The 17,157-nt window shown below is 40.1% G+C and overlaps 1 protein-coding gene across 9 annotated transcripts in view; it reads left to right on the forward strand.

Annotated features, from left to right (window-relative positions):
• LOC124166595 (serine/threonine-protein kinase WNK1) overlaps window positions 1-17,157 on the forward strand; it is a 124,729-nt gene that overhangs the window by 7,062 nt on the left and 100,510 nt on the right. For 7 of the 9 annotated variants that reach the window (XM_046544178.1, XM_046544182.1, XM_046544184.1 and 4 more), the window contains exons 7-10: window positions 6,668-7,865; window positions 9,633-9,733; window positions 12,129-12,348; window positions 13,993-15,932. In XM_046544178.1, the coding sequence (XP_046400134.1) occupies window positions 6,668-7,865; window positions 9,633-9,733; window positions 12,129-12,348; window positions 13,993-15,932 (3,459 nt within the window). The remainder of the gene's footprint in view (window positions 1-6,667; window positions 7,866-9,632; window positions 9,734-12,128; window positions 12,349-13,992; window positions 15,933-17,157) is intronic. The other 2 variants (XM_046544185.1, XM_046544179.1) reach the window with 2 other exon arrangements.

Here is a 17,157-nt window from a genome sequence, read left to right on the forward strand (position 1 = left end):
ATCGTAACCACCAGGCTACAGCTCCTAGTTGTTAACACTGTATTTTTAAGGGTATATAATGAACCTGTAAATGTTTTACTACGATTTTTGTGTAAACTATTGGTTATATTTAACCCTATATGGGGCATGATTCGTGGACAGCTCCCGATGGACTACAACACTACAAAGTTTGATTGAAATCTGAGATCCACTTTTGTGACACTCCCCTTGATAGTTTAAAATTTACATTAGACGTGTAACTTGACTAGGATTCTTTTGTTGTGACTGTTTTTTGCCATAAACAATGTATTTAATTAATTACAACATGTGAAACTTACAATTTTCAATTAGTATCGTACTCGTTACTCAAATTATGAAAATCGTTTAATGGGGCAATCACCTTTCGCCTTAAAGTTTTGGTCATTGCCAACCCCAGTGGCAACAGGGTAACGTTCCTGCCTGTCAACCCAAAAGTCATTGGTTTGAATCCTGGCTAGGTGGGATTTTAAATAGTCAAGGCAAGGGTGTATGTATTTTTCAAACAAATTGTAACAAAGTATTTGATAGTCCAAAGTTAGCTTGTGAATGTTGGCAAGACATTCAATTCAATAACCAATCACTGATTATCTTATTTATTCAAAAATGTAATTTTAATTCATTCACGGAAATGATTTTGCCCAATTTACAGCATTCATTTAGTATATTTATTAACAGTATAAATGTTATTGTATAATTTGATGAGAATGGGGGTAAATGCTATAAATTTTGTATGAAACTCCTTAGTTCCTTTTTGCACTTACCTTGATCTGTTAATGGTTATAGGTGTGGATGACCTTGATCTCCTTGCGCAAAGAAAGACGAGTCATACAGCACTCACGTCTTTGCATTCTTTCTGCACGTTTCATCTGCCCTCATACTCTGCCAACCTCTTTTGTCTTGCCTCCACCTTACATACTTTTCTTTTTTCTTTTTCCTCTCCAGTTTCCCTTTCTCCTCTTATGTTTTTTTTCTTTTTCATCTCCTGTTCTGGCAGGCACATCTGTCAAAATCTCTCCCCTTCCTTGTTTCCCTCTCACTATTCTTGTCTGTTATTTTGCCAGGTGTAATGCCATCTTTCTGGTGTTAAAAACGTACTACTGCCTCTTGCTATTTAAACTTATATTTGGTGGTGCCCAGACCATAACTAAACACATAGGTTCAAGACAATTGGGAATAGAACAAGCATGTGGCAATAACACGAACGATCTATGGAAACTTCTCAAACTGCCATCTTTATTCGGCGTACCACTTGTACCACCTTAACCAAATTACATATTCATACATTACCAATGACACACCTCCCTCCGAAATCTTTCACACCTTTAGATTTCTTTTTGAACAGTACAATATAATTACAGGATGAACAATTATAGATTAATTCTTTGCACTGGTTTAACCATTCTTCCACTCCTAGTAAGTACAACATTCTTATTAGTTGCTCCACTCTCATGAGCCATACAGTTAACATTTTCATGCATTTTTCCACTAACATTTGGTACATTGACATGTTCAGGAATTATAAAATTTTCCTTTACAGTATCACTCCCCATATGGTTTAATTTCATACAATGGAAATAGACATCTCTCATCACTTGAGGTTTTTGACTTTTTCAATTGATAACTATTACGTCTAACCACTGATCCAGTTCTATCTACCTTAATCCAATATGATTTTGGTTCATCTGCCTTTTTTGTGATAGTTGCTTTTTCCCAACAATTGTCTTTTGAACTTCTAACCACTACCTTCTCCCCCTTAAAAAATTCCTCCTCCTTCCTGTGAGCTTGCTTGTTATACCATCCTTCCATCTCACTTTGTCTTGCACACAGTTTTTCATACACATCCATTTGTATTTCGGGTTCTAACTGGCATAGAGATATTGGCAACCTAGACCTCATAATGCGACTATTTAGTACTTGAGATGGTGAGGCTCCTAAGCTAATGATTGGACTGTTATTATACTCCATTAGAGCTTCATGAAAATTAGAACCATCTTCAAAACACTTTTTTAACAACTTTTTGCCAACACTTACTCCTTGCTCAGCTCTACCATTACTTTGATGATAATGAGGGGTACTTGTTCTAAGAGTAATATCTCTTTCTTGGAAATAACTTTGACACCATTGTGACATGAAAGGTATATTGTCAGCTATAACAGTCTTTGGAAAACCTGTCCATTTGAATATTTGTTGCATAGCATTTATTACTGAATGTGCTGACTTATCTGGGATAATAGATACTTCTAACCATTGTGAAAAATAATCAACAATGACTAAAAAAGACTTGTTCCCAAATTGAAATAAATCTGCTCCTACCTTTTCAAATCTAAATTTAGGCACAGAGTGAGGGGTCAATTTCTCTTTGGTTTTAAATGGCCTAAACTTTTCACAGGGTCTGCATTTCTGAATATACTCAGCAATCTGACTTGACATGCCAGGCCACCAAAATAATTGGTTTGCTTTGGCAATACTTTTATTTACCCCTGTATGTCCCTTGTGTACAATATCCAATACATATTGCCTCATTGATTTAGGAACAATGATTTTATCACCAAGATAGAGCATTCCTGCTTCTACAAATATATCACATTGTTTGTTGTAATAAGGTTTACACTCATTACCAACCTTCTCATTTTTGGGCCAACCCTCCCGGCAATATTTAGAGATCAACATTAACGTTGGATCTTTGGGTGTAGCTAGTCGAAATGAACGTTGACGTTCATCTGACATTGGAAGGTGTTTGCTAATTGAATGAACCATTTCAAACATTTCAGGGTCAATTTCAGGTTTGTCATGAGTAGCTCGTGATAACATATCTGCAAAGTGCAAATATTTACCCGGAACATAGGTTAATTCAAGATCATATTTCAGTAACTTCAGCCTGAGTCTTTGTAACCTTACTGAACCGATCTTACAAATTGGTTTTTTCATCACAGATAACAAAGGTTTATGATCTGTTTGAACCGTAACATGTAGACCATAAATGAATTCATGGAATTTCTTTACTCCATAATAAATACTAAGTAATTCCTTTTCACATTGACTGTAATTCACTTCACAGTCACTCATTGTTCTTGAAACACATGCTACTAATTTATTCTCATTTCCACATTTAATAAAGAGACAACATCCTAGTCCATCCTTAGATGCATCACATTGCATAATTATTGGCTTACATGGATCAAAGGGAACTAAGGATGATGCTTGTGAAATTTTATCTTTAAGATTGTCAAGGACCTTATCATGATTAGGCAACCATTTAAATTCAACATTCTCCTTCAATAGATGAAATAATGGTTTCATGACCTGATTCATATCTGGTACATACCGTCTTACATAATTAAATGAGCCTAAAAGTCTTTGCAACTCTTTCTTATTTTTTGGACTCTTAAGTGACTTTAGGGCATCTACTCTTTGAGGATCAATTTGCATCCCTTGTTCAGAAATTATTTGTCCCATAAATTTGACCTTAGATTTCTTAAATTGCATTTTGTCTCCATTAAATTTGGCATTAACCATTTTGGCAGTATTGATCACATTTTGTAGGGCTTGATCATGTTCCTCATCAGACCTTCCCATGATAAGCAAATCATCTCTACACACAATGACATTAGGTATGCTACCAAAATATTTTAACACTTTCTCATCAAATAAATCACCTGAGTTACTTAACCCATAAGGTAACACTTTGTAACGATAAACACCAAACGGTGTAGCAAAACAACATAACCAAGATGATTCAACATCTAATAGTAATTGATGAAACCCTTCTGACAGATCAAGGGTTGTAAAAAAATTTTTCCCTCTACATTTCATGCAAATATCCTCCAATTTGTATGGAATCAAAGGTTTTCTAACAATAATTTTATTTAGATCTGACGGATCCAAACATAGTCTCAACTTCTTGTTTGATTTCTCAATCAAGACAATTCTATTAACACATGCATTATCACTCATGTTCTCAACTTTGCATATAGCACCTCTTTTTTCCAATCGATCCAATTCACACTTAAACTGATCCATGAGGGCATGCGGGACTCTGGATGGAGGATACAATATTTCTCCTACCTTGTCTCTGATACTTAGTGAACACTTGTCCGGAAATTGCCCATGACCTTGGAATACTTCTTTGTTCTCTGAAATAAATTTACTTTCAGCACTAAAATTTAACATATCTGGCACTTTTGCTTTCTGAGCTTTGATTTGGTGCACTTTTTCATTAGTTTGAGTAACCCTTTGAACAAGATTTAACGCACAACACCCTGGTAAACCCAATAAAACTTTACATTTCCACTCAACAATCATAAAATCAAGACATGACTGATTGTTAGTTGATTTGCAACATAAATTTACAACACCCAAAGGTTTTTTCTTACTACCATCAAAACCTTCTAACTGGACATTTGTTTTACGTAAGCTTACTGGTTTATCAAGTTTCTCCAAAATACATAAAGGCATTACATTTACTTCCGATCCTGGGTCTAGCTTCATCTTCACTTTCTTACCTTCCACATTTAGTATAGCAAACCACTCGGTAACATTTTGAGTAATACTTTCAACACTTTTCACACTTTGATCACCCTTTGTCACATTATAAACAACATTCACATTTTCACAAAATAATAGAGACGAATCAGATTCATTCTCATCGTCTTTTTCTACACTTTTCACAGCTTTTACCTTACACGAGACGGCAAAGTGATTTTTCAACCCACACTTTCGACATGTCTTCCCGTAAGCTGGACATTGACGAATACCATGTTCTGTTTGACATCGTGTACATTTAAATATTTTCTTCTGAAACACTTTACCTTGGGGTTTTGAATTGCTTTGCCTGTGTCTGGTTTTTACAGCATCCACTACTGTACCTGCTGTGTCGCCTATTTCTTCCATCTTGTTTGCCTGTTGTCTGCTCTGTTCCGTCGCTCGACAATAAGTTTCTGCCTTCCTCAATGTTAAGTTATCAACTCTTAACAGACCTTCACGGATAACTTTATCCCTAATACCATGCACTATTTTATCCCTCAAAATTTTCTCCTCAACGGTTTCTTCATCCGTTGTATCGTTATAATTGCAAGATTTAATTAACTTCCTGCATGCTGTCATAAACTGGCCAAAAGTCTCACCTTCATTTTGCTTCCGATCCATAAACAAGTATCGTTCGTAACACTCATTCGTCCGTGGCTTCACATATTCACCAAGTCTTTTGGTCACATTTTCATAAGATTTGCGTTCCTCGCCAGTCATTGGGATCGTTGACAGAACACTGCGGGCTTCCTCCCCCATAATATTTCGCAACAGTGATAGTTTGACTTTATCATGCGATTCATCATGTCCGATGGCAATCAAGTAATCTTCAAATGCATCCAACCACGCAGGAAATTTAGTAGCAGCATTGGCACCCTGGAGGTCGAGATCTGGTGGAAGTTTCACCGACGATGCCAACAACGCGTCCATGACGATATATTTGACTATTACACCAGTTACTAATACTTATTTATTCCTCCCAAATTGTCTAACGACTGCGCCATGTTTTAACTTATATTTGGTGGTGCCCAGACCATAACTAAACACATAGGTTCAAGACAATTGGGAATAGAACAAGCATGTGGCAATAACACGAACGATCTATGGAAACTTCTCAAACCGCCATCTTTATTCGGCGTACCACTTGTACCACCTTAACCAAATTACATATTCATACATTACCAATGACACAGTGTTACCATCAATAGGATTACAACTTCATTAATATACAGTAAAACCTTGCTTTTTATGCCCCTGGTTTACTTTTTTCCCTGCAATTTTCAACATTTTCGTCAAGTTCCGATGAATTCTATATCAAGCTTCTGTTTGTAATGGTCATATCTTGTCTTGTCTTTTGCTCTCCATTCTGCAAATTACTGATTTCAAAACATTTTCAGAATGGTTGCCATAGCAGCAATCAGTATCCCCAATGGTGGTTTAGTCTATTCTTCAAGCATTCTAGCTAAATTGCTTACTTAAATATGCTTCAGTTATACACTGTTTGCATTTGCTGATTCTCATACATATGCTTAACACTGAATCACGTGACATACAGTTGAGCTGGTAGGTCATGAGTCAGTCTCCCTCGATGTGCGTACAATAGCCCAGCCTGGGACAGACTGTCAGTCAGCCCAACATGGGACAGCCAGTTGTCCCATGATAGGTGTGAGAGTTGAAAAAGGGTAGTGGGTGAGGTTAGATGAAATGAAAATGCCTACGGTCAGAGAATAACTGAAGGCATCTTCAAAGAAAGGGGATTCAATACTTCCTCAAAAGAGGTAATGAAAGAAGGGTATTTTGTGGTATTCCTGGAGATTCATATCAAAGTCACAGCATTGCATAGGAAGGCAAAGGAGTGGGTTGTAAACAGGGTACAGTGATCGGTTGGCAAGGTAGCCTAGTGGGTAGAGCACTAGGCTGCCTATCGATCAAATCCTGGTGAAGCCTTCAGACATCCTCAAGCAAAATCCTCTAAGTGCGAGGTGTCCCTTCCACCCTTAATGTGTGGAAAATCACATCTGTGGCTTAGTTCAAGGTGATCTGTACCCTTAACTATCCAAACCAACCTTCGGGTTGAATCACTCAGTGAGTGTGGTTAACATGGTCTCTTCTTCTTCTTCCGCAGGCCAAGTCTGGTTTGATTATGGAAGAGGATGCGAGACAGGTTGCAAAGATGTTGAAGACCCAAGTGCAGGGACTGAACAGGGAAAGGGAGGAGAGGAGAATTCATATCCTGAATCAAATGCAGCAGCAACAGCAAGCCATGGGTCTACAGCAACAACAGCAGCAGCAATTACAGCAACAACAACAACAACAGCAGCAACAGCAACAACAACAGCAGCAGTCCACGATATCCATGCAGTCGCAACCTCAGCAAGCCCAGGTTATGGGCCATGCTAACATTCCCCAGCAAGCAATGGGCCAACCTCAGGTCATGAGTCAGCCTCCCTCGATGGGCGTACAACAGCCAAACCTGGGGCAGACTGTCAGCCAGCCCAACATGGGACAGCCAGTAAGTCAGCAAAACATAGGACAGCCAGTAAGTCAGCCAAACATGGGACAGCCAGTGAGTCAGCCAAACATGGGACAGCCAGTTGGCCAGCAGAACATGGGGCAGACTATCAGCCAGACAAACATGGGACAACCTGTCAGTCAGCCAAACATGGGACAGCCAGTTAGCCAGCCAAATATGGGACAGCCAGTTAGCCAGCCAAATATGGGACAACCAGTAAGTCAGCCTAACATGGGGCAACCTGTCAGCCAGCCAAATATGGGACAACCTGTCAGCCAACCAAACATAGGGCAACCAGTGAGTCAGCCTAACATGGGGCAAAGTGTCAACCAGTCAAACATGGGGCAACCAGTAAGCCAGCCAAACATGGGCCAGGCCATTAACCAGCAACAAAACATGAGTCAGTCACAGTCGCTGACTCAGCAGCCTCAGCAGATGATGAGTCAGCCTCAAGTGATGGGCCAACAACAACCGCAAACCATATCTCAGCCCCAGGTGGTGCCTCAGGCGAAGGGAATCAACCATCCACAGAACGTGGCTCAATCTCAGGGATTAAATCAGCAGCTTAACTTGAACACGCCTCAAGCCATTAGCCAGCAGGCGCAAACGTTAACGCAGCAGCCAGAGGGCATGCCTCACCAACCGACACAAGTTCTGAACCAGAACGTGCAGCCAGTGAGTCAGCAGCAAGTTTTGACAAACACGCAGGGCATGAGTCAAATCATTGGAATGACACAAATCTCACAAGGGAACGTGCAACGGATGAACAACGATATTGTGGAGAAAGATCCTGGAGCCGATGGTCTTAGTGGTAAGTAGTGTAATTTACTAGCCACTAATTCAAGCCATTGATATTGTCTGAAAAGGTTTAGGAATCACAAATATGCTGAATATTCATGATGAGGAATACATATATTTTTGAAGTACAGCGTACTCCCGATTATCCAAATGGGCTAGTGATGGGGAGAGGCGGCACGAATAATTGGAAAACACGAATAATCCAAACTGGCGCGTATTTGCTTCTCGCACAAGTTGCCCGGCATGCAGATCCGTGATCACCAAGCGCAATCGCGATGCTTGGAAAACAGGAACACGGTACTCCACGATGGAAACTGGTGTGCGATCACCCCATCGCCCAGCAGTGGTGAGGGGAAACCAGGGCGGAGGGCAAACCGTCTACCCAAGCGAGTGCCTAGCCATGACTCATGCTATCTCTGCTTCCACTTCCCTCGCTGCCCTCACTTCTACTATTCACTTCCTCTCCAGATAGACCGTGACTGGTCATGGCTTAAACATGCCCGAGTACGTCAAAATCTCCGACTCCCTTGGGCCGCATTCAACTGTATGCGAGTCCAAGGCATTAAATTGCAAGTTCGCAATATAAAATATATAATGATCGCAGATAACATTTTTCTTCGTTTACGATTAGTTTCCCATTCAAGAATATTCAAAAATAACTCTTTTAGAGCTTTTTTCCCGCCGCTGATCATCGTCTGCAATGCTTGATCAGACATCCAAGTAAACTTGAAACATTCCTCGTCAGCGAGTAAATAAAATAATTTCATTTTATGATGGGAATTCTAATGGAAATAGTGGGCCCGATAAAGCCATGCGTTAAAAGGCAAATATCCTGCTGCTTTTGCATCCGATTTTATTTTTTTTACAAAGATTGCGGAAAACATCAAAGGAGTATGTACTCACGGGCGAATAATCTGCAACACGGATAATCGGGAGTGTGCTGTACTTGTTTTGTAGACAATTTCTCTAGGCGGAAGAGAAATATTATTTTATCAGGGCTCCACATCTGCATTTTGTGCTAGAGGGGAAAACTGCTAAAAATTGTTATGTATCATTAGTTATCTTCCGGTTGAAAATTCATACATCAAAGATTATGTCATGGTAGGAAAGTGGTACCATAACTTGCTTGGGCTTAATACAGAAACTGTCAAAATACTTAAAAATGTACGTTTCAATTAATTTTAATCGTAGTTTCAGATGCTCATTAATCAGATATGTATAAGTCTAGGACTTGTGAGCATCTGACCACTTGCAAGATTTGTACTTTTATCTGCCCTGTATTTTCATGATTGAAGTCCATTAATAATGTGATTTTTTTTTCAGAAATCATTTGAAACCATAGTCAAGCGTGCCACTCTGGCCAAGATGAGTTGGTGTATGTAAATACTGTTCAGTAATTCACGCTCCACACTCAACTCCTTTGTGTTTCGTATTTGCTCCAAGTTTGGTTCGAATAGAGTGGTGTAGCCAGGAATTTCGTTCGGGAGGGGTGGGTCCAATACCAGGGATTGTAATTTAAAAAAAAAAAACAGGGTACTGAGTATAGGGTTTCGAACTAATTTTAACACTTTTCATAATCGAAAATACCTTATTTCATAAATAAATCTTATAATTCATGATATTTAATTTTTTTTCCATTTATGAAGCAAAGTAATTGTGAATTGTGTTCATATATTTCGGGCGTTGTGGACCACCCTCCCTTGCTATGCCACAGGGTGCGGTATTATATAAGTTATGTTGCAAGGTATGAATTATGGCTGAATTTGCATGTTTTTTTCAGCAGAGCAGGTAACAGATTCAGCATATTCAACGATGCAGAAAGCAGACTCTACCCATCCCATGGGACTGATGCATGGACAGGCTGTTTTCATGCAGCAGCAGGTTAGTAAACTCTTGCAAGATTTTTAACAATCTCCTGTCTGTATGTTCATGGTATAAGTTCAATATAATGTGATTTGTTGAAAAATTTCTAAAATCTAATGCAACCCATCTATTAGGCTATTTTGATTTCCTGTGTGAGAACATTGCCAAATTTATGGAACTGTGAATTTATTTACTTCTGTTGAATTATAATGGTGACTAAGGAAGCCAAAGTGCATGAATGAAACATAAGATAGCGATGCCCCGCAATTGCTGGATTTATCCTTGGAACTGCTGTTCACAAAGTTAAGAATTTTCAGGCCTTTCAACTGCATAAACAAGAGGTATTTGTTGCAGCACTATGGCCAATCCACGTGTACCACTTAAGTATTGATCATATACATATTAACTCAAGTATGCCTTTGACTTATGCTAGGACACTAGAATGGGCTCACATTTGACCACATTGTTCGTACAGCCAATGAAACAGTCTACGAATTATAAACCAAACATGGGCGTACCCAACAGGAGGCCAGAGGGGGCAGCTGCCCCCCCTCCTGAAACAAAAGTAAATTTAATTCAAAACAAAGGTTTAGAACAATTTTTTTTTAAATCCAAGAATAGTAATTTTAGTAAATAGCATATAACAAGAATAAAAATATTTTTGGGGCAAATAATTTAAAAAATAATAAAGGGCTATTATAGTTTTCTTGAAGTTTTGGTTTCCATAACCTTTTCTGTGTTACAACTTGAACGACCTCTCCTTGCCCCCCCGGATCATGGTTATGCCCTTGAAACCAAAGCATAATGAGTAATATTAAGCTGGAGTGTCTCTTGCAGTGTATGCATGAAATTCATAAGTAAATTAACGATTTCTATATTATTGGCCATCTTAATAGATGCAAGCATTACCTTGAGAATCACTGCTCTCTGGGAAGGTTGGCAGAATCAGTTCATTAACAGGGTGCATGATGAAATGTATTTGTGGAGAGCTTCAATATTTGGTGCAGTCTGTTGAATTGAATGCATTATTAATGCATGACAAAATAATACTTAACGATACAATTTCCACTGTAATTTTGAAACGATATTTCAAATTGTCTGCTGGATGTTAGCATAAACAAATCCATGAAATTCTACAAAAATATGATATTTATTGTCAAAAATTTGAAATCTCACTCTCACCAGCCAATAATAAGGTGAAAAATGTTCTATATGGAGCCTTAAAACGTGAAAACAATACATATTTTAATACCCTATAAAATATTGTTAACCAAAACTTGTAGCATAAGTTAATAAAATGACTTTTGGAGATCATACAGAATGGCCATAGGTTTGGCCCATATTTCTTTAGTAAGGCTGGTACAACTCTACAGCAAGTCTTTTACCTATACTAGCTCCTTTAGTTCTGTTTTGGTCATGAAGTTTCCCCAAAGGTGAAAAATGTGATGTCACTGTATCAATTCTAGTAATGATGGAAATTCAAGGACACCTAGTGGTGCCCCAACTGGAAATGGAATCTAGCCTATCTCTTTTGTCATGTTACTTTTATAAAACTTAAACTTATGATATTTGAATGCTTACTCGGTGATTCATTAACTTCTGTTGGGTTTGTTGCCAGGTCATTGTCCCCGTGGCCTCAAAACGCTTTGGTTCCTGACTCTGCCACTCGGGGAATGAGTGTGGAGAGTGAATTACCAGGTCGTATCGATAGCGTGTCATCTTTGCCTGTTGAAGCCATCTTAAAATCACAGCCAATCATGTGACTCCACATTCATTTCCTGAAGATGGTGCCTGAGTCAGAAGGGAAAAGGTTTGAGGCACTTGATGCATTGATCTGGGTGGAAATTCGAGAGAAGTTAATGAATGACATTTGCCAGAGAAAGACTAAGTCATATTTCATACTCTCAAGGAACATTAACGAAGAGTTATACCCCCTTTTTCAATTAAACTAGCCAGTCTCTAAGATTACTGGGGGACAATGAATTTACATGCTTTCTTGACTCAGGGGTGGAGATATAAGCGATCAAAATGTGTTAAAGTGCAATCGGCACAATGTGGTGATGTCACATTCACCATCTCTACTAGCAAGGAGAGCCACTCCTGCCCTCTGGTGTTTGGTGGATGGCTTGGTGAAAAAGCTGAATTTTAACGTAGTTTCGAAGCTAATTTGTTTGCCTTTCAGCCTTTTTGATTTCATCGTATCATTCTGGTGGATTTTCTATTTTGCCTGCTGTCTCAAGTATTGCATATATCCTAAGCTAGCTAGTGAATTTATTGTCCCAATTAAATCAATGGTACTGGCAATTTTCATTGAAATCAGGGTGTAACACTTTGTTAGTGAGGTAGTTACCATTCAGTGATATTGAGGTCATTGATGGTCTTACGGGTTTGCTATGCATTTATTTATTTTCAGCCCCCGCAACAATTCTATCAGCAACAGTTTCCAGGTGCCAGTGCTCCCACTATGTCTGCATCCGCCCCCATATCCTTCCCTTCAAGCACATATCCTGCCCAAATACCTTCTGCTGCCCACACGTCTGTGTCATCCACTGCTACAGGAAATTTGTCTCAGGGTCCTCACATAACACAGGTTTATCATCAGATTCCAGCTTCTGGTGGAAGTTTTGTGCAAGGTAAGGCGAAGCACCTTGCATCTGAAATTATTTTTAGTACCACTTGTTGCTTTCTTGCAGAGAGTTCGGGATGTTAGCTTAAAACTTGCTTTGATTATTGGAAAATCAATGTGGTGGAGAAATGCATTAGGTGTTTGACGACTAAAATCATCTATCACTCAGGAATTTTTGAATGAACTAATCCCTTTTCTCACCAAGCAACTGATGACTTAGTTCTTAGCCGCAGCACTTCAATTTTGAGTGATGAGTGAAGAGTGATAGAGATTGAAACGAGTTTGTAAATTATTTTGTTGAAATAATTCACTTATCAATCCTGAGCATAATTATTAGTATTTATCGATTTATTTTCATTGACTTCCTGTGGGAACCTATTACAGTATGTTTGGGTTCAGTGGGCAATGATTAGTTTGGGAGCAGTTTATTTGGGATAAAGTTTATTTATGAGAACACGCGCAATTAAGGAATTGGCTTGAGTGAAGAAAGATTTCGTGCTTTCCCGGCGAATGGACTTGGTAAAGAGTTCTCGGGATCGCCACCGGGTCAGGAACTCCATATCTGCCAAATCTGGCAGATATGGAGTTCCTGACCCGGTGGCGACCCCGAGAACTCTTTACCAAATTGCCTTGAGTTTTCTCTGTTTAATTGGGACAGTAAGCTATAATGGATCTCAGCTAATATCAACTTGGATTTAAAATGTAATTGTCGAATGAAACTCTTGGGATCAATTTTACAAATGTACAATCTAGCTGTTTTTATAATGTTGCATTGCTGTAGTTTTTCCTTTTCAAATTAGCTGACTGTCAACTCTGGGGTTGAGGGCTTTGGTTAATTGTTACATGAAGAGTGCTAAACTAAAAAATATTTCCTTTTCTTGTTTCACTCTTTGCCTAAAAGAATTAACATTACGTGTACCATGAGTTAAGTAATATTTAGGGACAATAGAAATTTTGATTCAAGATGCTCAAAATTGGCACAGTACCAAGGCTTATTAGATGACAGCAACCCCAACAATAAAATGATTCAATGAGTTTCAAGGTTCAATCAATTATGGTACCCCCCCTCCCCTTCTACCATAGGATGGCCGCCTTTGTTCATCTCCCACTGCAATAATAGTGAAAAACACTTTGTTACTTCCACAAAATTCACAGAGTTTCTATTTTATTACCGGTTTCGTCTATTACACCATTTTCAAATACATACAATATGTGGTGGAGGCAGGTGTATATATATATATATATATAGTGGTTGTTAATGTGGGGGTGGGGGGAAAAGGTTTGGATTCAAGCTGGGATTGGTAATTCATGGAAAAGAATAGGGGGGGGGGGGACACAGTTTGTCAGGTGGGTTGTTGACCCCCACATTAACAACCACTAAATATATACCTGCCCCCACCATATATTGTATGTATGTATTTGAAAATGGTGTAATAGCCGAAACCGGTAACAAAATAGAAACTCGGTGAATTTTGTGGAAGTAACTAAGTGTTTTTCATTATTAATATGGAGCCCTTCCACCACGTAATAGCTTCAAGTTTCGATTTAATCCCCCTCTGCCTCGTAACGATACAGCGGTAAATGGTAGCTTGGGAATAAATTTATTCTCATCTTGACGGTTGCGACTAAATGAATTAATTTCTACTTGCAGTGCCTGGACAATTTTACCAAACTGCTTCGCCAGCCTTTGCTGGCTCAACGCAGCTTTATGCATCCGGAACTGTTGTTGTCAGCTCATGTTGTGGTATCCTTCCCTCATCGACATTGTCATCATCCATGGCATCATCCTCCCCCATGCTCTCGTCTACTACCACGACAGCCACAACATCTGCTGTTCATGACCGAGGCTCCCTCCCATCTGTCGAAGCTTCAAGTGCCCACGTAAGTCATGACGTTCCTGCTTCAGACATATCACTCCTGCAGGTCCCAATGTCACACGCCTCTACATCTCTGACACCATCTGGCTCGCTAACGGCAACCCCTCTCCCATCCCGTTCACCCTCGACGAACTTACTCTCCTCGACCCATCCATATAACATACCAACTGGTCAGCAGCAACAGCACTTCGTCCAAACGTCAGTCGAGCCATCTGTGGTGCTGATCAGCACCGGGCCGGCCGTTTCTGTTGGAACAGGCATTGGTGGGGGGGGAGGCAATTCTGGCACATTTGGTATTTTCGAAGTGCCCACATCTGTCATACATGTCCGAGTCAGTCAAGGTTATGTGGGCCAGGGTCAGAATGAGCCCGTTTCTGGTTGTCCCGAGGTGGTGCCGATGGCCCCACCATCAACACCAGCCTCACCCTTTAGAGGGGGAGCATCAGGAATGAGTACAACCACTTGGCCGGGAGTGACCCCTGAGAAAGCGACTCAGACTACACCCTCGCTTGATTACGTGTCCGTGGATGCTGGGGATGGTGTTGATGGTGAAGAATTCAAAATTCATTCGGAGGCCAGTTGCAAATTGGAGGACCACAGGAGGTGTGTCAGGACATCAATTGCTGAGGAGACCACAATATACACAGTTACTGGAGAGGGCAGGGACCTCGCTAGCACAAATGTGCAGATGCAACCTCAGGAAATTCAACCTCAAGGCACCTGGAATGTGGATACGTTGAGCAAGGAGGAACCCACTCTGGTTCCTGGAATGGAAAGTTCTGAGGGAACCCCACAGCCTGATTCTTCTGCTCTGCTGTTGCAGCAGCAAGAATTCAGAGCGCAGATGGTGCGTGGAGACCAGGTGCTGCAGCCACCCCCTGCTGCGACTCCATTCCAGGGAGCCACTTGCGAAGTCAAGGAAACAATGTCTACTCATTTCATTCAGGAGGGTCAGCAATCACAGACTATTTATCAGACGGAGACACTGTCGCAGACCACTCAGAAAGGAGAATTGGGCCAGATGTCGCAAAACTTGGCACAGGAGTATCAGCAGATCACCAGTCAGGTGATTCAGGATTCAATCCAGGTGCAGCAGACACTCCAGTATAAGACGTATCAAATGCAGAGCATGTCTCAGCAGGAAGTGAGCTTGCAACAGCTACAGGGTGGACAGCAGCAGCCACACTTTGCTCCGGTTTATCATCAAGACATGATTTCTCAAGTCACACTCGATCCACAGGGGAGGATGCATCCAATGGCTACGAACATCGCATTCATGCCAGGCCAGCAGATGAACCCCAATGCAATGCCGCAGTTGATGGCTGCACACCTCGCGATGGAACAGCAGAATTATCTGGCCCAAGGGCAAGGCAATACCTTGGTTGAGAACAGGGGTATGCCGACGCCAATGCAACCAGATTTTCATGCGCAACCGCAGCCTGAGGTGAAGCAGGAAACTCAGGCTCAAGTCATTTCTCAGTCTCAGGTACCACAGGAAGGGCAAGCATTGCATCACACGCTTCAGCATGAAGTCCAGGCGGTGGCTGCGCAGCAAGTGGCAATGCAGATGCAACAACAGCAGGTGGCTGGAGGGCAGCAGTCGGTTGACGTACAATTGTCCCAGCAGCAACAACAGCAACAGCCTCAGCAGTCAAGCACGCCATCCTCGGTTCACTGTTCGCCACTGAGGAGACCAGTTCCAGCCCACCTTCAGGTACTTCTTCCAATCTTCTAACCAGCCACAACTCTGTTTTCAAATGAGCTCGTCTGCGTCACTTGGCATTATGCATGTGGATAAAGGAAGCTTGTTTGTGTTGACTTCTGGTAAAAGGGTCTGGAAAATGTTGGCATCGTGGCAAAAGAAAACTTGGTCAAAAAGTAAACTGTCTTGACGTGAGGCCCCCTTGCTTATTAGAATGGATGCTTCACTAGCATTTGAGTAAGGCTGATTTAGCAGAGAGAGAAATCTTTTTATTCAGTGGGGTATGAAAATTATCCTTCTCTTTGTAAACCTGTAGTGGTGAATAAAGAAATGGCGTTATTATTTGAGTTATTGTTCTAATTTTTTTTTACGATTCATTTTAAAGTCATTTTGCTTATTGTAAGGTAATTGTAATTCAAATCCCTTTTCCCGGTTTTTTTATTTCTTGACATGGATGATTCAAGTAAATACGAAGAAAAAGGAAAAATTTGCTTAACCAACCCCTTTGGTTGTAGATTTTTAATTTTATCCCCGTAATTGCAGTTTTCATTCCCATAAAAGCCATAATTTTCCACCAGCAATTATTACACAATCTGTTAATTTTTATTTGCTGTTTTGTATCCACCTATAAGTTTGTATTATTTTTATAGTTTGTTCAAATTTTAAAAGCATCAGTTAGTGATGCAGAAGCTCCATAGCAGAGTGTCTTGAAAGCGTCTGTTAGCATGCCAGTATTCCACATTTATGGTGATGTTTCTTGAAACCTCTATATAGTGAATAAGTACAAAGAAAGCAGTAAAAAATTTGTAGGTAGCTGTAGAACTGTAGTTAAGTCTGTCAAAGGCATGACTATCTCTTGCTTAGCCCTTTCACTTGGTGTATGTTAGATCTTGGAACGTATTTGGAGTGCATCTAGAACCACCACACATTTTTAGCTGAGAAAGGTGATTGACTTGTCCTACTTCACTGTGGTGGCTTTTCAAATATTTGCATGGCTGACCTTTTTCACTTGAGGATTTCAATGATTTAAGCTTGTAACTTTAGCTTCTTTCTCATTATGGTTATCCACTTATGACCTATTTCATGATTGTATTGTGTTTTCGTATCATTGATAGCCATTAAAATGCTTCACAATTTCACTTTTTCCAATCACTTCATCAAATGAAATCTTCTATATTTTTGGTATGAATCAGAATGTTTGGCTGAATGTATGACAAAATTTGTTCTTTGGAGTGTT

This window comes from Ischnura elegans, chromosome 10 (assembly GCF_921293095.1).
Source record: "Ischnura elegans chromosome 10, ioIscEleg1.1, whole genome shotgun sequence".
Classification (NCBI taxonomy): Eukaryota; Metazoa; Arthropoda; class Insecta; order Odonata; family Coenagrionidae; genus Ischnura; species Ischnura elegans.